Raw genomic sequence first — 27,687 nt, forward strand, 5'->3', positions numbered from 1 at the left:
CCAAATCAAACTATATGCAGAGATCTTTCAAATCAGCTCATATTTTTAATGGAGTTTGTTCACACATCATGAAGTGTGAGTATAGCAATTGAACTAAAAGAATGGTATGAATCAGACTTCATGGTTGTGAAAGGAAAGTGTCTTTAAAGATTCTACAGTCTTGATGACAGTATCATAACTACTGAGTTTCATAAGAAGAAAATATATTTGCTGGAGGAATTTACAACACCTATGAGGTAATGTGTTGTTGAAAGCTTTCATGGCCAGAATCACTGGGTTGTTGTAGGTTTTTCGGGCTGTATGGCCATGTTCTAGAAGTATTCTCTCCTGATGTTTTGCCTGCATCTATGGCAGACATCCTCAAAGGTTGTGAGGTCACTACCTCTGACCTCACAACTTCTGAGGATGCCTGCCATAGATGCAGGCGAAACATCAGGAGAGAATACTTCTAGAACATGGCTATACAGCCCGAAAAACCTACAACAACTCACCTATGGGGTATTTTGGAGAAACAAGGTGTGTACAAATGATAAGTACATTTTAAAATCTAGACTGCTAAAATGAGCACAGTGGAAGTACTTCATAAAATGCATACATTAGTCAATGGGTAAGTTGTGTAAAATGCATATGTATAATTGCAAAATGGCATTGCTCTTCCTAAAACACCCTCACAATCTTGCAAAGTGAGACAAATTAAAATTGGAAGAAATTATATGAAGGATTTGGGGAGTCATCATAACATTTAGATTTGTCATATTTCTGCAAGGATCACACAATCGTGGAGCATCTGTTGGGAATATATGTTTCCACACATTCAGATTATGTATGGTTTCTAGAGATGCATGATCAATAAAAAATGTTTCAATACTCATTACTAAATTTGGGGCGGGGGGAGGCGAATCATTCCTAAAGTGTTTCTAAAATATCATAAGGGGTCTGTATCATAACTATAACGAAGTGACGGAATTTTTGTTACTTTTTTGTTATGTAAGTGCTCAAACGGGGAAGCTTCTAGGACTTCTCCCTCATTTAAGGAGCTATTAGGATAAAACTTGCTACAATTGTAGAAAACATTTACCAGTGTTAACCCCCCTGCAAAGTTTCATAATGCTTTGGGACTGTTGCCCAAATCACTCCAGCACAGATAGTATCAGATTCAATAACCAAGAAGAGATTGCTTTTCTTTAAACTGGTGTACTTTAATTAAACTAGGTTTCCCAAACATAGAATGGTTTTGGAAAACAAATGCTTTGGGACTGTTGTCCAAGTCACCCCAGCACAGATAGCAACAAATGCTATAACTGAGAAGAGTTTTCCACCCACAGAATGGTTTTGGAAAAATAAAAACTTCTGTTCCCAGCAGTCACTCTAAGGAGTCCCCGGTGGCACAATGGGTTAAACCCTTGTGCCAGCAGGACTGAAGAGTGACAGGTCAGAGGTCTGAATCCGGGGAGAGCACAGATTAGCTCTCTCTGTCAGCTCCAGCTCCGCATGCAAGGACATGAGAGAAGCCTCCAACAAGGATAGTTAAACATCAAAAAAATCTGAGCATCCCCTGGGCAACATCCTTACAGACTGCCAATTATCTCACACCAGAAGCGACTTGCAGTTTCTCAAGTCATTCCTGACACAATAAAAGCAGTCACTCCTTAGCAGAATCAATCTGCTAATTTAAATTATAGAAGTAAAATAAAATATAAGATCCCTGCAGTCTGAATTCCTCCTAATAGCAGTCAGTCATTCAGTCCTCCTAGACTCTCTCAATGTAGCTCAGCCTACTGCATGCCTAGCTTTAGCCTAGCATGGTGCCCTGCTCTCACTTTTGCTCTCCTCTCCTCTCACAGCTCACAATGGACAGAGCCTGTGGCACTCCTTAATTTAAAGGGGAATGGCTGCAGCTCTGCTTCCTCCTCCCCACCTCCCTCAGCCTTGATAGTCTGAGAGACATACCAATTATGGCTTTGCTTCCCTTTACAGTTTGCTTGACCTTGGAATTAAAGCTGCATCATATTTTAAATGGTGTATTTTAATATTTCGACATTTTTTTAATGTTTATGTATTGTAGCCAGTCATTGAATGCTTGCCGTGTATATGCTGTGCTCCGCTCTGTGTCACCTTCAGGGTGAAAAGGGCGGAATATAAATGTTTTAAATAAATGTTTTAAATAAATAAATAAATCATGGGGACAATTATGAGACTTAAGTAACTTATGCAAAAGTACTGGGTGAGAGTTTCAATTCTTAAGTTTTTTGTGTGGCCACTGCCCACATTTCTTAGTATCTCATCATATACACTAATAATAATAATAATAATAATAATAATAATCTTTATTTATAACCTGTCACCATCTCTCCAAAGGGGACTTGGGGTGGCTAACATGAGACCAAGCCCAAAAATAATACATAACTAAACACAAAACAGCAAAAAAAAATCATAACAAAATATATGAAATAACAAATAAAATAAAACAGTATAACATAACATAGTATCATCAACATAATGGGCAGGCCAGATCTATGGGATAAAATGGTAAAAGGTTAAAACCCTGGGAGTGATAGAAGCACAAAGTGTATTTGTAAGAAAGGAGCCCAAGAAGGAGGAGCAGTGGAGTTTAGGCTTTATAAAGGGGGAGCAGCTTTATCATGAGGGCGAATTGTAGGTGGATTGAATGGTCACTCTCCAAAGGCACATCAGAAGAGCCAGGTTTTTAGCTCTTTCTTGAAGGCCGCTAGGGTAGGGGCTTGTCTAATCTCCCCAAGTAGCGAGTTCCAAAAGCGGGGGGCCACAGCGGAGAAGGCCTTCTCCCTTGTACCCACAAGTTGAGCCTGTGATAGAGGAAGGGGTGAAAGAAAAGCCTCTCTGGAAGATTGAAGAGATAGTGCAAATTTGTGGTAGGAGAGGTGGTCATGAAGGTAGGAGAGTCCCAAACCATTTAGAGCTGTATAGGTAATAACCTGCACCTTGAATTGGGACTGGAAGATGAATGGCAGCCAGTAGAGCTTCTTGAACAGAAGAGTTGATCACTCTAACAAAATTAATCCAACAAATGACGCAGATACAATTTTTTGCACAGTCCTAATAATTTCTCCATATTTGTTTATTTGCTTGTTGGAAACATTTTTACCTTCCACTTCAAGAATGGCTTATGAAAAAATGGGTCTGACAGGGACAGGGACTGGATCGCGCTTCAATACTATGTTGGTAGGATAACATTACAAATTATTGTGTGGAATTAGCAATCCAGTCTTGCTTCTTTTTGCAGCCTGAATGTGGGAACAACATGATGCAAAGAGATTGGTACAATTAAATCTGATCACACATTGAAAATATGAATAGAAATCTTTCCCCTATCCCACAAGCCTAGAGGATTAGTTGTTCCTTGTCAAAATTAGAAAATTCAGTGGAGTATACTCAGAAATAAACTTTCTACACATTCATGGAAAGATTAAAACCCAAGGTGAATAGAAAAATGAGGAGAAACAAGAACTCGCTCCAAAGGCCAGTAGTATATATAGTGATAATTAGTTATAAATCTTACTGGCATGTTGTTTCACCAAATAACAAGAACTTCTAACTTTTTTCTTTTTCTTTCTTTCTTTCTTTCTTTCACTTAGCTATTAAAGATTGCTTCAATGGATCTTTGTTGTGTCCATCGACTAATAGCTGTATTCCAGTCTCCCAGCGTTGTGATGGAATTGTAGATTGCATTGATTTTGCTCCTGATGAATCTAGTTGTTCAGGTAGTCTGGCCATTTTAAATCAAATTTTCATTTACAATAAAGGGTACCATTTTTATTTAGCAGGGACAAAATATATAACACACGCAGGATTGGTGGTGACATAATTTATTTGAATCTCTCCAGAAGACCATTTGTGCGTATGTGCATGCACTCACGCTGTTTTCACTGCCCAATATATTGGTCTTCTGAGCAGATTTTATATAGAGGATTCTTCCTGTGTGAAATGGAATTACACTTAATGCAAGTGGGTTATGTCATATAAAACTGAGAGCATTTTAAAGTCACTTCTATGGTGGCTTGCCTGAGAATAGTATTCATCTTGTCTCAAGGTTGACTTGCAGTTTGTAGATATCTCAATACCACAAGGCATTGGTGCTGTCTCCCACTAATATTCTTTCTTCTATCCAGCACCCCTGTTTGATATATAGCAAAGTGCTCGGTGGTACAATAAAGACAAAGGGGAAAAGAGGAACAGATCACCAAAGGGTGACAAGGGCAGCAATAGGTATAGTTGCCTTATCTCCAGTTCAATGGCAGATGTAAAATGTATGGAGTTGCCTGGTTTGCAATCTGACAGCTTCAGTTAGTACTGTTAAATGTTATATAATATTTAATTTCGTTGCTGCTTTGCCAAAAATGAAAAAGAGGAAAGAAAAGAAAATATGTGGGAGTATATACAATATATTCATGTTTGGCCACATAAATTATCATAAGTGGATCACTTGGTATCGATAACCATTTTAAAATTTAGGGTTTTTAAAAAATAAAATAGGAACTATTCCTCCATTGCCAATAGCATGGAATTATTTTATCTCTGTGCATCTAGTAATCTTACCACTGCAATCATATGCTGCAGTAAACTTTCATAGTTCTTTTATGATTGCTCATCCATACGTTCCCCTCCCTAAAAAGTCCAGATTTTAAATGAATATTAACCTTTAAGATTCTCTGCATTAAAGTGCATACATGAACACAGAACTTTCAGTCTTTTCATATATGATAAATCTTCCATGTTGTTCACAATTTCTAGTAAAATGTTGAAATCAGGTTTGCTACACTGAATTTAACATGTTGAAATAAAATTTAACAGGACAATAAACTATGACCTAAATGCAATTGTTTGCCCCCAACTGAACTAGAGACTTGAGCAATGGAGTTACATACGTGTTCACTTAGCAAGTCAATACTTGGATCTACTCTAGTTCCAGCTAGCCATCATTTTATTTACAGCTTGCCTTTCTCCCAGGCTCAGATTCAGGACTGTTTACAAAAAAGCAGAAAATACAATAAAACACATACAGTTTAAAACAGACAAAAAATGGAAGTAACGATTGGATTTAGACTTGTATATGTGAATTTAGATACATAGGAGAAGTCGTTTAGCAATTTGTTCATATCATGCATGTGTCTTTAAGCTGCCTGTTGACATGATTTGGCCCCATTTATTTAATAGGGTTTTCTTAGGCAAAAAGACATATTAATTATTTTTAAAAGTGTATTACGAAGTGAGTAATGAAAACCTATTCTCTAAGGGCCCGTTAGACAGGGCCCAAAATGCAGGCCCTGTGGGACATTTACCTGAGGTGTCCAAATGATGCCTCAGGTAAAAGAGAATTAATCAAATATTCCATGAGACCTGAGCCTTCCTGAAAGGCCTGGATCTAATGGGGTATGAGCCCTCTGGGGACTGCCTCCTGGGTAATCCCGGAGGCAAGTTCCCACGCCCATCTCACTTCTTCTGGCTTCCAAAAGCCCGGAGAACTGAGGAGAGCATTGAACCCCTTCCCACCTTCTCCCCAAAACCCTTAAAAGAAAATAAAAACTTACTAGGCTGCCATGCCTCTTCTCTGGGAGGGCATGTGCACACCCAGTGGGGAAGGCCCAGTTTTTGTGGGGAATTATGGGGAGAGAAATATATGTCAAAGCAGATCTGGAAGAGCCCTATATAAGAGTTTAGGGAATATGTTGCCTTCCATGTTGAACTCCAGTCTCTAGTCTGTCCAATGCTGATGTAAAATGTGAATAACGTACATGTAGAAGTTCAGATATCCTCCACTTCTATCTAAATGATTGACCTGACTGTATTTTTCTAACTATAACCAAGATTTATTGTGTACTTATTCAAGTGTCCTTGACAATTACTCTTTTAAACAATATTGTTTCTAGATTGCCCTGAAGGCTACTGCAAAAATGGAGGGACATGCAACATTGAACTAGTTCCTGTCTGTCAGTAAGTTTCCTACTGTTTTTTGTTTCTGAACAGATTTTCAGATGGGCAGTGACTCTGGGTCCAAAAAATATATAATTAATCCTATATTATTATTGTGGAAATGCCTTAAATCTAATATTCTAGATTTTTTTTCCCATGACAAACTTGCTTTAGGTTATGTTTGTATGCCAGCCCATATAATACCTTCAGTGCAGAACTTCTGGAGCTTTTAATTTGTTAATACAACAAATAAATAATTGTAATTTGTTAATACAACTTATTACAACTTATTAATTAATAATGTATGTTTTAATATATTGTAGTTTTCATTTTGTTCTGCAAAATATGAATTTATATACCTGACTCATATTTGTGCTATAAATTGCCTCAAAATGGATTTCCCAGTTGTACATGGAACTTGGTGAAGATGGCACCTATAAAGTTGCATGAAGTCCGCCATGTATAGATCCATTGGATGTATTTCTGTTTTTCTTCTTCTTAGCACTTCCAAAACTAGGGCAGCATGGATGCTATTTAAAGTTGAATTTTCTTGGCTTGATTACAAACCTGGATGAGGTTAAAATGTCATTTCTGAAAGAAAAGAAAGCCAGCAAAAATATTGATGGAAAACTTCAGCGCCTGATATTTTGTTCAGAAATAAATATATAATTTCTTATTTTTCATTGCCTTTTGCATGAAGAAAATCTACACAGATGCAGGATGTTGGTTTTCTACTTAAGTATTCATGTATTCTCACTGTTATGTCTTACCTGAAATCATTATGCTGCATCTACTTTACACTCAAAATGTCTGACATTACAAAACAAAAATTGAATAGTAAGTTGCAGTAATCAGCAGAAAATGTGAGTGGTCAACTTCATTTTTAATGATATTTTAATAAAGAATGTGGACCAGGCAGAAGAAAGTAATATATAAGGATTTTAAGTGCTATTCTATAATACAGTGATGCCTCTGTGTTTATCAATAACTTAGCAGGCTTTTCATAGCATTTTCTTTGTAGTGTCGAGGTTTCTGAAAAACTGTATGTTTGTAAATCTGGATCTAAGTAAGAGAAAGATTAAACCAGTATGGCATAGTGGTTTGAGTGTTGTGTTACTACTTTGAAGTCTGGAGTTCGATTTTCTGTTTAGTCATGGAAACTCACTGAATGACTTAGTGTAAGTTACATACTCTCAGCCATAGAAAACCCTGTGAAAGGGTCACCATAAGTTGGACAGTACCTGAAGGCATCTAATAAAAATAAAGATGCAGATGCTACTATTGATCCTAAGAACATATCCATTTCCTTTGTGATTGGAATTGCCTGAAGCTGGATTTCTCAAGGGTTAGGCAATAACTTGCCCCACAGCAAATAAGGATGTGGAACTCCAAGGAGCGTGTGATAAAAATTCAGTTTTTCAGGTAATGCGGACAGAATCAGGGAATTGAGTTTGTGGATCTGAAACTCTGAAAGAACTGACAGCACTTGAGGGAATGCATGTCTCCCTAGAGATGCTTTGAGTACAGCAGAGTATTTCTGTTTGTTGAAGTGTTTATTTGAATCTCAGCTATGCTTAACCTACATAAGTTTAAATAAGCTCAAATATCTGAAAATATCAACAAAGTTCCACTGACCTCCTTCCAAAGAAAATATAGATCTAATAAGCATTGCATCCCTGCAACTGCCTACCACTCAGAGTATTGGGGTAACAATATTTTAAATGCCTATCCCACATTGTAGTTTACTAATTTTCATCAAAATAAGACATTATAAATGTTTAATTTTTTTAAAAAATATGACAGTGGCCCCATATTATCTTTTACCTTAGTCCTTACCAGAATTTGTGATGCATAATCCCAGTGAAATCAGTGAGTCGTTTTTCTAAAACTGTGCTCAGGGCACTAGACTGTGATACACAAAATTGCGCTTAATGATAGATAAGTGCTATTATTGTTAAAGGATGAGATGAGACATTCCTGATGTTAAATATCAGTGCCATTTATCTTTTACTACGCTGAAATATGGTGAATAGTGAGCAGTAACTGCCTGTGAAATACATTTCGACTCGAGTAATCATTCCATATAATCATTTTTTTAAAAAAAAATGCACAGAGAGGATCACTGAATGACTTCAAATAATGACACAGGATTGCCAAATTTATTTATTTATTTATTTATTTGCTTTATTTCTATAACCGCATTTTTCAGCCCTTAACAGGCGACTCAATGCGGTTTACATGGTACAATTATCAAACAGTGTCAGTGCAATTAAAACATAACAACGCAACAAACAGGATCAACAGCATCAATCCACAACAGTTAACAATCAACAAGACAGATCAACAAAACAGACATGACATAACGCCTCAGTTGAAATCAGATCCATTCTCGTAATCCTTGTGCCATTCCTATGTTCCAAATTGAGGGTCATTGAACTGTATTTAAAATGTGTGCTGGCTTTATAGGGACTTAGGGGTTCTAAATCTAAAAATGACCTCAGATTTGCCCTGTTGTGTACAATTTTTCAGAACTTGCTTGTTGTTTTTATTTTGTAACTAAATTTTCTTCGGAGAGTAAACAGTAAACAGTAAGAAAATGCTTGAAGTCATCTAATGGACTTTCTAAACATTTACATTTGCTCATGTGAAACACAAAGTCTGTTCAAAAGCATTAAAAGAAACAACATTGGAACATTAGAATCTACATTTAGTCACAACTGAATTGCTAAAAATATCAAATTTGAGGAAGGACTGTTTCTGGTACCCAAATATAAATTAAAACAGCAACAATATTAAAAAAATAATTCAGCATGACCCTGTGTGGTTAAACTGAGGAAAAATAGAAAAGATATTAACAAGCTGGAAGATGTCTAAAGGAGGGCAACTAAAATGATCAAAGATTTGGAGACCATGAATCCCTATGAGAAGCATCTTAAAGAGCTGGGTTTGTTTAACCTGCAAAAGAGAAAGCTAAGGGGAGACCTGATAGCCATGTGTAAATAATATGTGAAAGGATGCCATAAGGAAAAGGGAGCACACTTGTTTTCTGCCACCCTGGAAACTAGAACTTGAAGCACTGGGTTCAAATTACAGGAAATGAGATTCCAATTGAATATTAGGGAGAATTTCCTGACTCTAAGAGCTTTTCAGCAGTAGATCTCTCTGCCTTGGAGCGTGGTGGAAGCTCGTTCCTTGGAGGCTTTTAAACAGAGGCTGGATGGTCATCTGTCAGGGCTACTATGATTGTGCTTTTCCTGCATGGCAAGGAGTTGGATTAGATGGCTCATCTGGTCTCTTCCACCTCTATTATTCTATGATTCTATTATTCTTTCTTCAGACCTATGATTCACAAAAAGTGGGGGGGGGGGAGGCTTCACGGGCTCCCCTTCCTATCATTTTTAGGGCATCAACAATTCTTCTTATTGATATGTGCCTTCACGTTGTTTCCATGAAGACCCACAAAGCAAATTTATCATTGGATTTTCTTAGCAAGATTTGTTCAATGACAGTTTGCCTTAGCCTTCCTCTGAAGCTGAGAGAGGTGACTTACCCATGGTCTTTCAGTGGGCCTCATGTATTCAAACCCAGGTCTCCCAGAATCATGGTTCAAACCTCAAACCACTATACCATGCTGGTTCTCTTCTGAAACTGTAGAAACCAACAACATTCTAGATTTTTTTATAGTAATTGTATTCCAGATCCTCCAACACACTGTGTTTTCTGCATTTCTAAAACTAGAATAGTGAAAAAGCCAATGCATTTGAGGATCTGGAATACTGTTGTTCTGAAGGTCTCCCAGGTGACCTCTTCCTCCCTTTTAGGGTGGTATTTTTACCCAAATTTACCCAGAGACAGTGCTTTGACTCAGATATGCTCCACCTTTAGTTGGTAGATGGGTGAATTCCTATGTAGAAAGAAGTAGAAGAAAGTTCTTTCTTTCTGAAGTAGTTTCAAAGTCAAGCCCAGCAGCTGATGAAAGAGATGGGTATCTTTTTGTATAGGATTTTTGAAGCTGAGAGGGAGAAGCACTAACGCCGTTCAGAGAGTAACCATAGCAGCACATTCTAAATATTTCCTTAGGCACTCCTGCTTGTATTTTATCAGCCCTGTCGGATTATGCGGTATCAGAGCTGGAGTTATTTTTAGAACCTGATCCAAATAATTGAATCCTTAATGCAAAAGTCGTGCAAGCCTGTTCGACAAGGAAAAGAAAACAGTAGAGAACAGGAGAAGTGAGAGAGTCAAAAGCCTTGAAAGAGGACTGGGAATGAATTCGTCTTGGAGGGCTGAGGTTTGTACAATCCTTTACACGAGTTGGCTATATCAGTATTTCAGATGCTGAAAGCAAGGTAGGGGTTGTCTGAAAAATTGCCTGCATTTTTGCTTCAGTTCTCACAATTTTAAATTGTGCCCAATGAGGCAAAATCATAGGCCTATTTATAGGATGGCAGGCCTCTACTGGAAGAAGGCAGATGCCTGCCAGCAATGGAAAGGACAGAACTTGAGTTTGCATCCAAAATGATCCATTAGATCAAAAGGTTCTCCTCCCATGGTGCCTTGCATCTTTGTTCACTACAATTAAGGTGAAGTTCAATGAAATTTAAGAAGAGAAGAGATCTTCTGAGGGAACAGATTGCAAATGCAAGTTTAATTGCAAAGGTTAGGTCTTATGAAGCCTTCCTTTTATCCGTAAGAGAAAAATTGTTGAAGATGACATGGAGGCTGGTTTTCTGAAAGGAGATGGGTGGGTTCTCCTTGAAAAGGAGAAGCTTAATTCATCATTTAGTATAGTTCTTATTTTGCAGCTATAGGAGACTTTAGATGTGAGCATTTAAAGGAAAATTTTAGATGTATGAAAATGCCATTTTCATGTCTTCCCTCTAAACCCCACAATGTTTTCATCCTATTGAAGTGTCAGATTGTCAGTTTCCCTCCTTTTCCTGTACATGACTCCATGCACATTTTGATATGCATGTCTTCTACTGTACAGGATTTTAAACATGTTTCTTAATTTGCACATTTTAATGCATTTTTCTCATGGACTGAAGTGTGCTTGCATGCATTTATTTTTCAAATTAATGCAGTTTTAGTCTTGTCCATTTGTGTGCATATAATTAGAAAGTTGGGAGTGGAGAGAAATCTGGAATAAAGAGGTTTTTTCTCAGCGACAGAAAACTAACAGATATGGACAAATCATGAAGGCAAATCAATGACCACCATGAATACAACTTTTCACATCTCCAGCAACCATGCTTATGAAGTTCGTTGGACTGTGAGAAGTGTCCCTTTTGAGCATCTAAGGGTCTGGGCAATGTCAAACAGTGAGATGGTGTAGCCTGAAGCTGAGCCCATCCCAGCCATAAAAGTTTCCAGACCCAAGTGTAGTCAGATTCAGTCCAAGCTTATGTTGTTGTTATTCATTCGTTAAGTCGTCTCCGACTTTTTGTGAGCTCATGGACCAGCCCACGCCAGAGCTCCCTGTTGGCTGTCACCACCCCCAGCTCCTTCAAGGTCAAGCCAGTCACTTCAAGGATGCCATCCATCCATCTTGCCCTTGGTCGGCCCCTCTTCCTTTTGCCTTCCACTTTCCCCAGCATAATTGTCTTTTCTAGGCTTTGCTGTCTCCTCATGATGTGGCCAAAGTACTTCAACTTTGTCTCTAATATCCTTCCCTCCAATGAGCAGTCGGGCTTTATTTCCTGGAGGAAATTATACTTGTTATTATTCATAGAATCTGTATAATACTCCAACATGGGGCTTCCACATTTGGAACTCACTGTGGATCACTAACCAGAGAAGGGAAAAAAAGGCCAGTATGGTAATTTTCAACGGTAGGCAAACAGTATTTTAGCGCCCACCCTCCCCCCCAAACAATCACTGATATATATTTTCTGTTCGTCATGGGAGTTCTGTGTGCCATATTTGGTTCAATTCCATCATTGGTGGAGTTCAGAATGCTCTTTGATTGTAGGTGAACTATACATCCCAGTTACTACAACTCGCATATGTTGAGGTCTATTTTCCCCCAAGAGCGCTTCAAGAGCACCCCTGGGCAAAATGAACTATACTGCAAATGCTTACTTTGCATAATGGGTTGAGCTGCCCCTGAGTATGGTGTAGTGGTCTGAGGATCAACTATGATGCTGGAGACCAGGATTTGAATCCTTACTCAGCCATGGAAATGTTGAGCAAGTCACTCTCTCTCAGCTTCAGAGGAAGGCAAAGGCATACCCTCTCTGAACAAATCTTGCAGAGAAAACCTAGCTTAACCTTAACGTCCTCATAATTTAGAAATAATGTGAAGGCACACAACAACAAACCAGAGAAGGCGGGGTTCAAAGTCACTCTAAAATCAGTAGGTGCCAGTGAAACTCTTCAGGCATAATGAGTTCAGCAAAGCTTAAACCCATTTAGCTTCTTGTGGTTATACCTAGAATTTTCCAGATTTTAGTTGCACTGTGGGTCCTCGATGCTGGGATTTGGTTCTAAGCCAAAATCCAAGGATGCTCAAGCCCCATTATATACAATGGCATGTCTTATTTAAAATGATGAACAACTTCAAACCAGCAATTGTGAAAATTTGAAGTTCTATGAATTGGCCAAAGGGTATGTGTAATGCTTGGCATACAACAAAATCAAGATTTGATTTTTGTGGTCTTTATTATTATTATTATTATTATTATTATTATTATTATTATTCTCAAGCTGTGATTGGTTGTGTCTGTGGATGTAAAGCACATGGATATGGAGGACTGGCTATAATTATTTCATGGAAGGCAAAGCAAAATGCTTTCTGTAGATTTGTGATAAGGCCACTTGTTTTCACATGAATCCATAAACAGTGACGGTGCTGATTTTGACCATATAGGACATCTGGCTATATTCATATAGATTTATAGAACTGGCATCTCTCATTTTAAAAGAAGAGACAGTTTCAGGAGTTTTTACAAAAACTGCCTAGTTCAGTCTTCAGTCAGAAGAAAATGCTAAGTGTGTTTACAAGTCTATATAAAGCAATGAGTAATCAATACTTTGATTTAATGTCATACAGTTTAATGCCAGCATACAATATTAAACTGTCCTTAACACAGTCTAAATAGCTCTAGCTGTATTTTTTGAAAAAAGTCACTTGCTGTTGAGAAGAGAAAGTGAAGATTTGTACCAAGAAAGAAATGCATTATCTTTTGCTCTGTACTTCTGGCTCAGCAAGCTGACCTCTGACCAGCCCATCTGGCCCTATTAGACTCCCTGTTGGTTCAAGAGCTGCAGGCTTCCTTGCATTTCTCTGATCCTACTTTGCCAATTCTTCCTGCTCAACCAGCATGAATGCAGCTCTCTGAAAATTAAACTCTTTATGCTGTTGCTAGGTGGCAGAGGCATTGCCTAACACATGCAAAATCTAGCAAATTAAGTAGGACTTCTTGAACTTTTCCTGCCAGATTATATTGTTGACAGACTGGTACAGCTCCTTGAATTTTAATTTCACCCACTCTTCCCATCACATATTCCCACACACAAAACCAGGGAAGTTTCCCATTACAGCACTTGGAAGTGCTGTTTTATGTTTTCAGTACTGCTACTCGGAGACCAGTCTGAATCTCTGCTAGTAGAGCTGTAACCATGAATTATTCCCGCATTTTCTTTTCTCAGAAATGAATTCACCAGTGGTGTCATATGTGATCTTACATCTTAAAAATGTATACCCTGGGGGAAAATGTGTACACAGTAGTCTGCAGATCTCATTTTGGAGTTCAGGCTTTTGCTTGCAAACAGAAATATGCATGAACCAGTGTAACAGCAGAGGAATTATGCACCAACAGTAGCTGATCTAAAGTTACTTGTCAAATTGCATTGTAACACTTACTTCTTGTCAGCTAGAGAAAAATGGTATAGGATTTATCTGGTACTTAGCTTGCAGTTATCCAGCATCAGGGCAATTCCATATCCTTTCCTCACAAATTTCTGAAAACATTGCCAAAATCTAGAATTTGGGCATGATTTATGTCAGGTAATGGAAGTAAAAAAGCAAATGCCAAATCAGATTAAATGTGATATACAGTTTGTGATTGCTAGGTGGTCTCATGTCCATATAACTTTCATTGTAAACAAGCACTGGGGACTCAAATGGTGAAAATAAAGATACTTGAATTCTCAGCTAACTTCATGTGTTTTGGGTAAGCTTGTGCAATACATACCAAAAGTGCTTGGAAAATGTGAAAAGACATCAAGCTTCCATGTAGTCCTTTTATGCACTGTCCAAGTAGGACATCGCTGTCAAAAATATAGTCCTGTCATTTTTGGCTTCTTAGTCTTACGTTCCTGTATAATAGAATGGTAGGCCATCCTGTAAGGAATATATCCCTCTAATCCCTGTTGATCCTTCAGTTGGGAAGACTGCAAAACTTCAGTGAAATACTCTGTGAATAAACGTAGGTGCATATCCCAAACTCCTCCTTTATTTCATATAGCACATGGTTTGCATTGTGTGGATATTTAGTGTGTGGTATGCTAGCATGATTGTTATGAAATAAAATGGTGTGTGTGTGTGTTAAAAAATATTTTATGTATTTATATTATTAAGCTTTACACTGAAGTCACCTTCTCAGAATTCATGCAAACAAGATCCATTGGAAATTTGGTATCCTCATTGCACGCTTCATAATCTTAACTCTTATAGAGCTAACAGATCAACAGAGGATGCTATAGCCATCATGCTCCACACTGCTCTGACCCAGGAAGTAATGATGGGGAACTGTGTGAGGATGGTTTTTGCAGCCTTTAGTTCCCCGATTAACACAATCCTCCTACAATAGACTGGTGTCTAAATTTATGGATCCTGGATTGTCATATTCAATCTATTCTTGGATTATGGACTTCATGTCTGGATGTTCCCAGAGGGTTAGATTCATGTCTCTTCAGCTCTCACTTTCAACATTGGGATGCCACAATCCTGTGTGTTGAGTCCTCTGCTTTGCACTTTGTACACATATGATTGCACCCCTGTCTAACATAGCCAATATCATTACCAAATGTGTGGACAATACAACTGTGGTGAGGTTTATCTCTGAAGAGGATGAGTCTGCTTATTGGATTGAGGTGAATCAGCTGTTCTAATGGTGCAGGGACAGTAATCTAGTTCTTAACATAAATAAGACCAAGTGTTTATAGTGAGCTACAGAACGATCAGACCAGAAATCCAAGTCTTGATCATAAATGGAGATAAAGTGGTGCAGCTGGCCAGTTTTAAGTTCATGGGTGTCAGTGTTAAGGAAGATCTGACCTGGGGTACCCCTACAGCAGTGTTGGTTAAGAGGGTCCAGAAGAGATTATACTATCTGAGACTTGTAAGGAGCCAACAATTAAATGAAAAACTCCTGATGACTTTGTACTGCTTTGCTGTAGAGATTGTCCTAACCTACTGCATCTGAGTATGGTTTGGTAACTGCACCTTGGCAGATAGGAAGGTGCTCCAAAGTGCCACCACTACTGCACAGAGAATCATTGGTTATCCACTCCCCTCTTTAGAAAAAAATTATATGTCCCACAGGCTTAAGAAAACTCAAGAGAATTCTTAAGGATCCATCTCACCCAGCATATTCTTTTTTTTAATTATTACCATCTGGCAGACAGTACAGGAAGACAAAGGCAAGGACAAACAGACTGAGAGATAGCTTTTATCCTAGAGCTGCAATTATATTGAACACCATGGTTTCACATTGATGCAGCATGGAGGGCTGTGCGGTGCTGGTGGGAGTGTGAAGGGATAGGTATGTTGTTTTTGTGATGTGCATTTAATTTCGTTGTACAATGACAATAAAGCTATTCTATTCTTTCTCAAAATGGGAGAACAACAGCATGTAGGCACTTGTAGTGCCCACATGTCAATTTTGGAGTTCCTGATGCTCGACTTCTCCCCAACACATGTTTGTAAACAAAAACTCTAACAAACATCCACAAACTGCCAAAAAAATCATGATAGCCTGAGTTCCCTTGCATCCCTACAACCTGTTGCAATCAACCCCAATCTTGGGAAACCTTATAAAACTGCCCATTTTCCAATAAATCTAAAAACCACAAATAGCACTGGGAAAAGTTGTACTGGGAGTGATAATGTGGCCAGGTCATGGTGAGCGGATTCACCTTTACCACTGTTTGCACTTATCGAGGAGATCCTATCCTAGATGTGAGTGGTGATTTTATTCTCTACAAAGATGAATCTACTCCGTTAATGTTTTGGCAACAGCGCTTCCTTTTCTTTTCAAGTTCCAGGATGCCACAATGAGAATAATAGCAAAATGCAGTCTCATCCATCTAAGCTCTGTTGATCTTTCCAAATATCTTTTCCCCTCCCCAGAAAAACCACAGTTATAAGCATTTCATATAAAGAAATAAGAGAGAACAAAAGGAAAGGTGTTTGGATCTGTCTACATTTCTTTTTGAGTTCTCTGAGTAGAAAATGTCATGAGAAAATTTAACATATGCTTAAATTGTTTATTATTAAGCCACCTTTTTAGGAATTTTGGGGGCTGCTTGCTTCTGTCCTTTAACCACCTAAAAGTAAGCACATCTGCTTCAGCTTTAAAAATGGAGTTCAAGTTATGCTTTCCTAATCCCAACATGTCCGTCTTGTCGGTAGGCTCTACAGTTTAGTTCTCCACTTTCTAAGCCTTTAGATTCCAGTTAAGTTGCAATCTTCAACACATTGTCTATGCAAGTCAAATATTTGGCAGAAAATTCCCGAAAGAAGAGTTAGACTCTACTTTTAAGAGACATAACAAACAGTTTAACTTCCTTTTCTGTGGGTGACCAAAAAAACAGGGAACTTTTCCAATGATATCTCCTAGCTAGTTATTGATTTGCAGCAATAAAAACAAGCCATACTGCCCTCTAGAATGGGAAGGGCAAGCTTTATGGTCCTCATGATCACATGTGCTACTAGTTAGGTGACTAGGAACAGGATTCATGGTATTTTATTGCATGAAGGAAGCAAACCACTGTTGAAGCAGGGCCATCCTCTCTCGCAGGGGTTCTCAAACTGTGATTCGAGGCGCCGTGTGTTTTCCTCCTTCTCCTCTTTCCTCATCTTGATAAATGTATGGAATTAAAAGTTTTGAACTACTGGAAACAGCAGCAGCAGGGTCCTTCTGGGGCTCAGACCTCCCTCCCCCCCCCCCCCCCCCCCGTTTTCTTTACTTCCAAAACCCAATCTCACTCCCACTGATCAGGGGTTCTTTGATTGTGTTTTTCCTGCATGGCAGAAGGGAGTTGGACTGGATGGCCTCTGGGTTTTTTGCTGCTGCTGCTGTTGTTGTTAGAAAGGCTAGATGGCCATCTGTCAGAGGTGCTTTGGTTGTGCTTTCCCTGCATGGCAGAAGGGGATTGGACGGGATGGCCCCTGGGGTCTTCCACTGAAATACTGTTAAATTTATGTTAGTTAGAATTATTCACCATTTTAAATATTTGCATTGTTCTTAATACCACCACCACCACCCCCCCCCCTTTTTTTTTTGCACTGTGTGAATTAGTTCACACAAACACTCTACATCCATCTGTCACTGGCCCAAGTGTTGATATATTGTTTAGTAGAGTCTTGCTTATCCAACCTTCACTCATCCAGCATTCTGTATTATCCAACGCAGTCTGCCTCCTGCCCGGATCAACAGCTCTTATACATTGTGATGTTTTGTTGCTAAATTTGTAAATACAGTAATTACTACTTAACATTACAGTGTGTTGAACTGCCTTTTCTGTCAATTTGTTGTAAAACATGATATTTTGGTGCTTAATTTGTAAAATCGTAGCATAATTTGACATTTAATAGGCTTTTCCTTAATCCCTCCTTATTATCCAACATTTTCGCATATCCAACATCAGCCCATTTATGTTGGATAAGCGAGACTCTACTGTGTGTGTATATGTGTGTGTGTATCAACATTTCTTGGTACACACACAGCTGAAAAAGTTTGATGAATCCATTCCCTGCTTTTGACTGGAAAACTCGTCAATAGTCACAGATTGTGCCATGTTACCAACACTTACCAGGTGAGCTGAGACCATTCTGCTTCAGTGTTAGCAGACCAGTACAAAAGTGACATCAGGGGGCAGCTTTCTTCTCCTCCCACATTCTCCCCACTCCCTCTCTCTAATCCCAAGGGAATAATTAATTAATTTGAAGTTTTTTTAAAAAAAACTTTAGATGTAATTGTGAAATTGTTTATGGGGTAGCAGAACTGTGTTGTGATGTTATGAGATTATGCAAAATTGAGATGTGGGAAGATGGACTGGTGAATCAGGACAGTACCATAAATGCCAGGAGGTCCAATAGTAAGGAAATTCATCCCAGTATGTTGCCACTACCCATGATCATGCAGTTGCTGTGGGATAATGGCTTCATGAGAAAAATTTATTTTTTGCTCAGCAATTTTAGTGTTTGGCAAAAAGGAACAATGCTGAAGAGGTGAAGTCCATTTTTGCAGTCGGTTACACTCAGAAAAGCAAAAGGCGTTTTGCTCCACTGTGAGTGGTAATTAGGAGATGTGATTTGAACGAAACATTAGGAAAACTTCCTGATGGTAAGAACAGTTTGACTGTGAAATACACTGCCTTGTCGTACAGTGGAGTCTCCTTCTCCAGAGGTTTTGAAACAGAGACTAGATCTGTCAAGAGTGCTTTGATTGTGTATGTGTTTCTTCATGGCAGGGGATTGGCATATATGGTTCTGGGGTTCTCTTACAATTGTATGATCCTATGGTCCTCTTTCTGCACATTGAGAAAGCAGCTGCCTGTTTCCAAACACAGAAAGGAATGCAAACAAGTCAGTGAACAAAAAGCCTGATCTCTTCCTGCCTTGCCAAACCATGGAAAAAGTGAGAAGGCAAGGCTGCGAGGAGATGTCCCATGGGGAGAGTGGGCGGGATGGTCTATGAGGTTTGGTAGACCAGATCTAAAATCCACAATTTCTTCACTGCTGCTTTATAAGCATTCCTGAAACAATGTCTGTGCTCTGCTTCAGGTACCCAGGAGAAGCAGTGTGGGACATATGGTGAAGCTTTAAAATCATATAAACACAATGTTGTGAGAGAATGCAAAAGGTCCGGTCCAACCCCCTAGCACAGAAGAACAATCAAAGCACTCCTGACATAAGGCCATCCAGTCTGTTTTAAAACATCCAGTGTTGTTTTTACAGAGTGCTAAACTAGTGTCTGTATTTTAAAGGTTTATAACCCTACCTTTCCAGAATGTCTCACTGCTGTTGTCTTGATGACACGCCAGTTTTTATACAAGGTGAGAATAATGGCTCAGCATTCTATCCATGAGAGTTTCCAAAATCAAACGCCATACATCTTTTTCAGCCAGGTATGCAGATGGTGAGTGTTCAAAGCAGAAGTGAGAATCAGCCCACTAAAATTGTACTCTGGGATGGCAACTATTTGCACAGTCTCACCACTAAACACACCTCTTTTTACATTATAACCTTTAAAAAATTAGCATTCTGCATCTGTATCATTTTGCTGGAAAATCTGATGTATGCGTAGGCTAGGACTCAACAAATAGTGGAAATTAATTCCATGTTTTTTGGCATGTCTTTCCAAAACAGCAGCCATTTATGCTATATGGCAGCAAACTGCATTTTGAAACCAAATGTATAAAGCTGTTTCTCAGGCTCCTTCTACACTGCCATATGATTTAGATTATCAAAGCAGATAATCCACATTATCTGCTTTGAACTTTATTGTGTGAGTCTATACTGATATATAATCCAGTTTAAAGAAGATAATTTGGATTTTATATGGCACTTTAGAAGGGGCCTCATATATCATGGGGATATGTCCACATTCATAGGGAAACATAATGGGTCCAGGCAGTATAGAATACTATCATGTAGGGTTGTCAAACTTCAACCCATGATTTTGATTCCCAGTGTATTTATACAAAAATTGTTTTATACTTAAATATTGCTACTCAGGCAGAAAAAGAAAAGGAACTGTAACAGCAACTCCCAGAATTCTCCAGCCGGCATGAGAATCCTTGTATAAAATATGTTTGCAATCAAATGAAACAAATAGCATTATAAAAACGTTTTTAAAAATCCTCAGTTATAGAAACAAAGATAAAGTGAGCTTTATTGATTAAAGGTCACGTTTTCTCCAAGCACTGGAGCTCTACAAATTTCGAGTGCTTTTAGCAATTAACTTCTCTGAAGGAAAATGAAAACCAATTTTAGTGAAAGCCTATGTACTTTGCCTAAGAAGTTCACACTGTTTGAGACAGCAATATTTTTATAGTCTACAACTCCCACAATCCCCCTGATAGGATGGATAGTAAATAGTTGGATATATGGAAATATATGACTATAATAAATAAATAGTGGCAGAAAATGAAGGGGCAGGTGAAAAGGGAGAAAGGATGAATGTCTTTATGTCCGTTCATATGTGTGCGTGTGAAGGATGGCTCAGCAATGTTATGTTTCTGGAGCACAATTGGCCATGCTGAGTGGAGGAATGTGAGGAATTGTAGTCCAATAAGGTAATTTTCCAAACTCTCTTTAGTGGTGCCATAGAAATAGCTTATTTCAGTAGACAAATGTCTTAGTTGAGCCCTGATTCATGTTCCAGGGTGCTGTGAAAATTGACAAGAAGCAGAATGAATTTCCCTTGTCCTAGGCAAATGTGTAAAGAGATCAGTTCAATCATAGTATAAATAATCCTGTAATTTAATATTCAGTCCAATTTCCTTTGTTCTGTGTAGAAAGGGTGCTGGGAGAGATTAGTTCAAACAAAGCGTAAATGAATTTGATATGTAGGCCAAAAATGATCAATTTATTTTAGGTGTTTGAAACCATCTTACCTCCACTGCTTAAGAGTTTGCCTTGTAATTGCACTTTCATCTCCCTTTTCCAACATTTAGACATTTATATCAGGAGAGATGATGAAAAGCCATCTACCCCATGGTTCTTTCTCACTTATTCCACATTGGAAAGTGCAGAGATCTTCCTCATCCACATTATATTTCCAGTCCAGGTGCTCAATCAAAAGAGGTAGTAAATGTGTCTAATATGGTATCTAATATGCAGCACAGCAACATTGCCCTCTTCTGTTTGAAATGGGACTTACTCCAGTGGCTTTTATGAGGATTCAAGTGCTTGAACTTGGGTGGAAAGGTTCAAAGGAAATTTCAGATACAATTTTCCTCTAAATGCTTCACATAATGTCCAAGTTGCCTACCAAAGTGCAAATTAATACGGAGATGAACAGTTTATTGTGTAAAAACACAACAGAGAAATAAATACATACATAAATTTCCAGAGAAAACATTCACAATAATAGTAATCAACTAATATATATATTTTCCTCTGGGTTTATTTCTTTCATTCGGGGTTGTTCCCCTTCACTTCTCATATAGATACAGAGACTTGACTAGTAAACAAAGTTGGAAATGGTATCGCATTTTGGAATTGGCATCAATATAAAAATTCTAATCCCAACTTTGAGAAGTGCCAAACTGTTATTGATTTCATATGAAGATTTATTCAACTTTACCACATTTTGGAATGCAAATTAATATAAATATTCTAATCCAAGTTTAACAACATCCTGAAATTGACTCTGCCAAACTGTTATTGATTTTAATTTACATATATTCCGTTCTTCCCAATAGTGGTATATAGGTTATTGATCACAAAATCTCTATGGAACAGTTATGTGAATTTGCTGGTCCTTGAGTATCATCTGCAGTCTAGAGAATGCAAACAAATGATTTGGGAGGAATGAAAATAATTTTCAGTACTTCCCTCTCCCGCACACACTCATAACACTTATTGTTTTTAACACCAAATTTTGAAAAGCAGCTGGGATCTTTGATTTGAGAGCTGAATAAAGAAAACTTAGAATAAAATAAAACATAGGTATTGGGTTTAGTGCTTTATAAATCGTCTGTAACCCATCTCTCAACATTTGGTATTTCAAAATGGAGTTTTAAGATTCAATAGAGATACACCTCACACAGAACATCTAAAAAGTTAAGTAATTGATAGCTGGATTATTCCTCCTCTTTTAAGAATTCAATGGCAAAAGACTATGATTCTAAGAAAGACAGCTAAATCTTTTCCATTATTATCTCTTTATGTTGGATTCATCTAGGCATTCTATCATACACTTAGGACTTCAGTCCATGGTTGGGGGGGGGGGGGTTCACATTATCATCACATTATATCCCATAGTGTTAGAAAACAAAGTGTATCATTTCTTATTTTCCAGCCCACGTTGTTGTTTCTGGCTCTGTCTTCCCAAATGATCAGTCTTCAGATTTATCACATGAGCATTCTCGTCCCCTCCCTTTAAAAAACCCCTTGAGATCTTCAAAATCACAAAGGATAGAAATTTTGCAGGCTTTCAGGTTTTAGAACTTTGAGGTGCCGAAGTAGGAATCTCCTGAAGTAGCACAGATTCTAATGAATATAAAAAAATACAGTGCCGGGCAAGGAGCAAGTGGAGGGATTTTGGGAGACTACTGGGACAGCACTGCTACATATGACACTCTCCATAGGAACACCCATTTACCCATGTCACCAGGATCTGATAGATCCCAATCCTAGTCCCCCCCACACACACACTTTCTCCTGTTTCATAGCAATCCCTGAGACAGGAGAATATTTCTGCCCATCTCTCCCCCCTCCCAGTTTCTTAATACTTTCAAAACACTTCAGTAACAGAGCATGATGGATGTCGGAGGTCATCTGATGGAACGTGTTAAGAAACTGAGCCGAGGTTTAATGTCCTTAATATGCAGTAAACTCTTAACTACTTAAAAGTTTGCAGAATTAACAAGCAAGCAAATAAGAACTGATTTGGTTAGTCATGTGGATGCACTTTACGTTAACATATGTGGAGGATACACTACTGTGCATTCTTGGGACTTTTTCTTCTCTAACTTTATAGCCAAGCAAGTCCAAAAGTTCCAATTTCTTTCAGTGGTGACCACAAATGAAATTTTGTAAAATGCTTGTTTACAAAATTGTACCACATCCATTTTACTTAAAACAACTGTGGCAACATTCTATGGAATCCTATGATTTACAGTTTGCTGAAGTACTTGAACTCTTTGGCACAGGATTCCAATAGTCCAACAGAACTACAAATTCCAAGCTTCTATAGGAAGGAGCCATGGCAGTGAATATGGTATCCAAGTGCTATAATTGTGTAATGTGAAAAAGAAATTCACAGGGAATCAAAGTCTCACTGATTTACTCAAAAATAGGTATGCATGTATTTCTGCTACACATGTTTTGCATTTCTGCAAGGAGTAAACTTGTTTAAAATCCATTGGTTTTATCATTGATTTGAAATGTAAAAAGAATGTAGGGTATTTGTTCTAGTGAATGGAATGTGCAGCTTTCTTAAAGCATCTGTTTTGTCCAGTTTTAAACGTATAACCACAGACATTATTGTGTGATGCTGTGGTCTGTGGGAGTAGAGAAATTTACATTTGTGGGGCATGACAAAGTGATTTATTTTCTCCAATATATACTGCAATCCACCTGGCAGGAGTAATGTCCTATGCTGGCAAGTTCTAATTGAAACAGGCTATTTCAGCTGATAAGGACACCATACTGAGATTTTTTCTTAAGGGGAAAAAGCTTTGCATTTTATCACATAAATGTTTTTTTCCAAGATATGTGATATAATTCCTACAATGAAAAAGCATCATTGTTCCACCCTATAAAATATCTGTTTAATTTTATCGAAGCTTTGCAGATTCATTCACAGAAAGGATATTCAGAAAGTAAACAACAGTGGGAAGCAGACAGACAGCGTTCATGGACTGGGAGGAATGGTCAATCTATTTTCTAACATGCAAAAATCTCTAAATAATGCAGTATCCTATCTGCAGGTCCAGTTATTTTTGAAGGCTATAGAGTCATGATAATTGGAAAAAATGTATTACGACTGAAACCTCGACTTTTAGCACAACTGATTTCAATTAACTTTTTAAAAACCAGAAGAACATCAACTTATAGATCTAGCTAAAGTAAAATTAATAATTGTGACACCTTCTAACTGAGACCATTAATGGGATATGAGACTTTGGCACTAGTTCAAGACAAGAAAGAACTTGTTGTGCTGATTCCATTACATGCAAAATTGGTAAACAAAGGCTCAGCTGACCAGGATATAGTGGGTGGCTTGCTGGCTCAGTCATTTGTTTTGATTCTCATTTGGGGAGAATCAAAACAAACAACCACCTACCACTTGCTAGCTAATTCATTGTTTTCAGATTTTTCATAACATGAATAAAACCTGAGATATATGAATGTTAGAATTGTGGGGTGGAATACAATTTCAGTTTTAAAACATCAAAAGTGGAGATAATTATTTAACAAACATTTATTTGTCTGTCTGGTTGCCTATCTATTATAATAATTTATATCTACACCAGAGTAGAGAATAATCAGTTGGCAAATCTAACCCTGTCCACCAAGGATTTTGGTTAAGCCCACCTAGGGTCAAAGTAGTTACCCTGCCCTTTTGAAAATATATCTTCTTCCACTTGAAGAAAGAATGCCCCAGTATCTCCAACTATAAAGATAAATAAAACTCTCTTCTTCCATGCAAGCACTTCCAGGAAACTCTCTCATTCTCCTCTTCTCAGAGGGAAGGAGGTAGCTGAGCAGAACAAAGCCACTATGAAATTCCTGGAAGCAACTGCTCAGTGCTCTTCATTTCTGCATCTTCAAGCACCTGCAAGAAGAGGGCGGTAATGATGTGGAACTTTGTTCATGGCTGAAGCAACAGGTAGAATGGCTCTAGATAGACTTTAGATGAGAACCTGGTGACCATGCTCTTGATGTCAACCAGTGGCATAGAATGGATCCAGACTAAAAGACTGAGGACCTTTTCATACACAATGATAATTGATTATAGTACAACCTCATGACTGTGGGACACAAAATATATCCTTTCTAGGAATTTTCTAGTTCACCATGTGATTCTATGTTATGTATCTACCAGAGGTTACCACAAAGTTGCACTGGAGGAGCTAGCAATTTCCTAGAGTGCAGGAAAAGTGTGATGTTGGCGGTCTCCATCTGGACAGTGGATTGGGGTGAATCAGACTGACCCAAAGCTCCAGGACACTCCAGAGTTTCAAGCAAGGTCCAAAGTATCCCCCGAGGCAAAGTCAGAGCACAGTAAAAAAAAAAAAAAAAACACCTGATATTTTCACTAGATGCACTGTGTGCTATGAAGATTTTCAGCGATCTACTGGCAACAGGTTTTTTGTTGGTGTAGACAACTCCCAAGATTTTAGCAATAAAAAGGAAATCTTTGAAGTGCGCCTATGCTGTGCAATTCATCCACTTTAATGGCCCTGGCTCAATGCAATGAGGTCATGGGGGTTGTGGTTTGGGATTATGGGGGCTGCCAAAGAATGCTGATACCTCACCAAACTACAAATACCTTCAGTGCATAGCATTGAGCCATGGTAATTGAATTAGAGATGGCATCAATTAAATAGGTGCTCCAGTGCTCCTGAAGTAGCTTCCCCTTTTGCTTTGGCTCATCGCTAAGATTACCATATTATGCAAATCTAATGCTCACGCTAATTTTGGGAAGGTAATTTATCCAGAAACAGTGAGCATTTGATTCGACTAAATATAGTAAACTGCAGGAGTGTGTGCACAACTGGGTTTACAGTTTTTATGCTTTCAAATTGAGGAGAAGAAGGAAGAACAGAATTGGGTCCTAACAAATGCCAATTGACTTTGTGTGTTGCTCATCATCCAGTTTCAATACTGAATGTCTTTTCAACAGAATCCATGCAGACCCTACTATCACTGTCTTCTGTGAACAGCATGGATAGCAGACACTATCACTGATCAGAGATAATGATCGATCATTGTTATGACAGACAGGGCTTAGGTTGACTGGGGGCTGAGTGGGGAACCTTCATTGGGCAGGTTCAAGCCCTCTAACAAGTGGAGGTCTAAGGGTCCCCATCTACTCAAAACATGCTTGGCAAGATGAAGAAATGTTTTGCATATATAAATGGTTATCTCTCTACTTCAGATTGCTAATGGATTTTATTTTTATAATAAAACAAAGTTACAGAAATGCGCTGCTGCTAGTTAGTCATGGTGCAATTAGTCCAGGCAAATTAATCACTCGCATTTAATGTGGAAATTTTAGAGCTGTGTGGCCTAAGGGATTTCCTTGAGAACTTCTGACAATTGCCTGTCTTCAGAATAAATTGGCCTCTGCTAGGGAAGCTTATTAAGGAATCTTTCCTTTCTCTCTTAGTGTAGAATTAAGAAATCCCACAGAGGGGACATATTTGATCACTTCCCTGGAAGGTCTTTATTCCACAGTGTTATTTGTGCACCATCAAGCTACAACCCAAAATGCTGAGTGTGAGAGAAAGAACCCGAGGGGGAAAACAAACTAGCTCACTTTCAAATTTTTTTAAGGATAGTTATTTTCCAAATTAAATTTAGTTTTTTTATACAGCCCAATCTTGACAAAGAGAGAGTTTTTTCTACCAGATGACTTGTTTTATAGGGATGTGCGCTCCATTAAAAATGGTTCAAAAGTCATTACAAAACTGGATGGTGCTGGCACTTCTTTCTAAAGTATTTCTAAAGTATAGTTTGTGAAAAATTTGTTACTATAGCACACCTAGTGTTTTATCAACTACTAATAGTGTTGATAAAACTATTACACGAATGGAGTCATGTTAGTTTCTGGCTATAGAGAGCATAGTCATAAAATAAATAGTTTGTCAGATAAATCAATATTATGCACAGATTCCAGGTGATCAAATGAGCCTAAAAAGAGTTAATTACACAAGGAAAACTCATGGCTGATATGAGATTAAGATCATGATCTGTTTTGTTATGGCATAAACATTCATGGTTAATGCACTATTCTCAAGTTACCATTTTGGCTGTTATTTTTTATGTTGCATCATTGTTGTGTGCCTTCAATTACCTTCCAACTTATGGTAACTCAAAGGCAAACCTTTACAGGGCTTTTTAGGGCTGAGAATATGTGACTTGCCAAGGGTAAGGGTTTTCATGAGTGAAAAGGGATTTAAACCCTGTTCTCCAGAGTTGTAGTCCAACACTCAAACCACTGTGCCATGCGTGTTTTCTTTTAATCATTTATTTTTGTTATATTTGCATCCTGCTTTTCCTCTAATGTGCTCAATGTTGCATGCTTTGTGAGGGTCCTTCTCCTGCTTTACCTGATAATAACCACGTTGTGTAAGTTAGGCTGAGAACAAATGGCTTGACCATCATTTTGTATGTATTTGTTTCTGGATCCCTCCAAATTCACTAATATCAATAGTAGCCAGACTACTTTGGGCCTATTTTCCATCACTGAAAGCTTTTAAATGGAAGGCGGTTTCTCAACTGTAATGCATGCTGCAGTTAAAGGTTACTTGCACTGGGAAGGTTTAGACAACATGAATCCTGAAATCCAATCCCCTGAAGTTTTTATCTCTTGTACTACCTAACCACTATTCCACACTGGAATGCTGGCTGTTTTTTTTCTCGGGTTGGTTTTGTGTTTCAGATTTCTCAGAGAGATGTTTGAAACATATCCCTTTACTCGCTTCCCACATTTTAAAACTCTAGGAACACTTCTATTGAAAAAGAAGATGCAGTGCTATTGTTATTGTGGTTGCTGCTGCATTTCACTGCAGTTGAATGCATTGAATTATTTGCATCCGGAATACATAATG

The 27,687-nt window shown here is 38.2% G+C and overlaps 1 protein-coding gene across 1 annotated transcript in view; it reads left to right on the top strand.

Annotated features, from left to right (window-relative positions):
• The window catches only part of MALRD1 (MAM and LDL receptor class A domain containing 1), a 230,601-nt gene that overhangs the window by 175,621 nt on the left and 27,293 nt on the right, over nucleotides 1-27,687 (top strand). The window contains 2 exon segments of the mRNA XM_067470328.1: nucleotides 3,615-3,740; nucleotides 5,907-5,970. Of these exon segments, the coding sequence (XP_067326429.1) occupies nucleotides 3,615-3,740; nucleotides 5,907-5,970 (190 nt within the window).

This window comes from Anolis sagrei, chromosome 6 (assembly GCF_037176765.1).
Source record: "Anolis sagrei isolate rAnoSag1 chromosome 6, rAnoSag1.mat, whole genome shotgun sequence".
NCBI lineage: Eukaryota > Metazoa > Chordata > Lepidosauria > Squamata > Dactyloidae > Anolis > Anolis sagrei.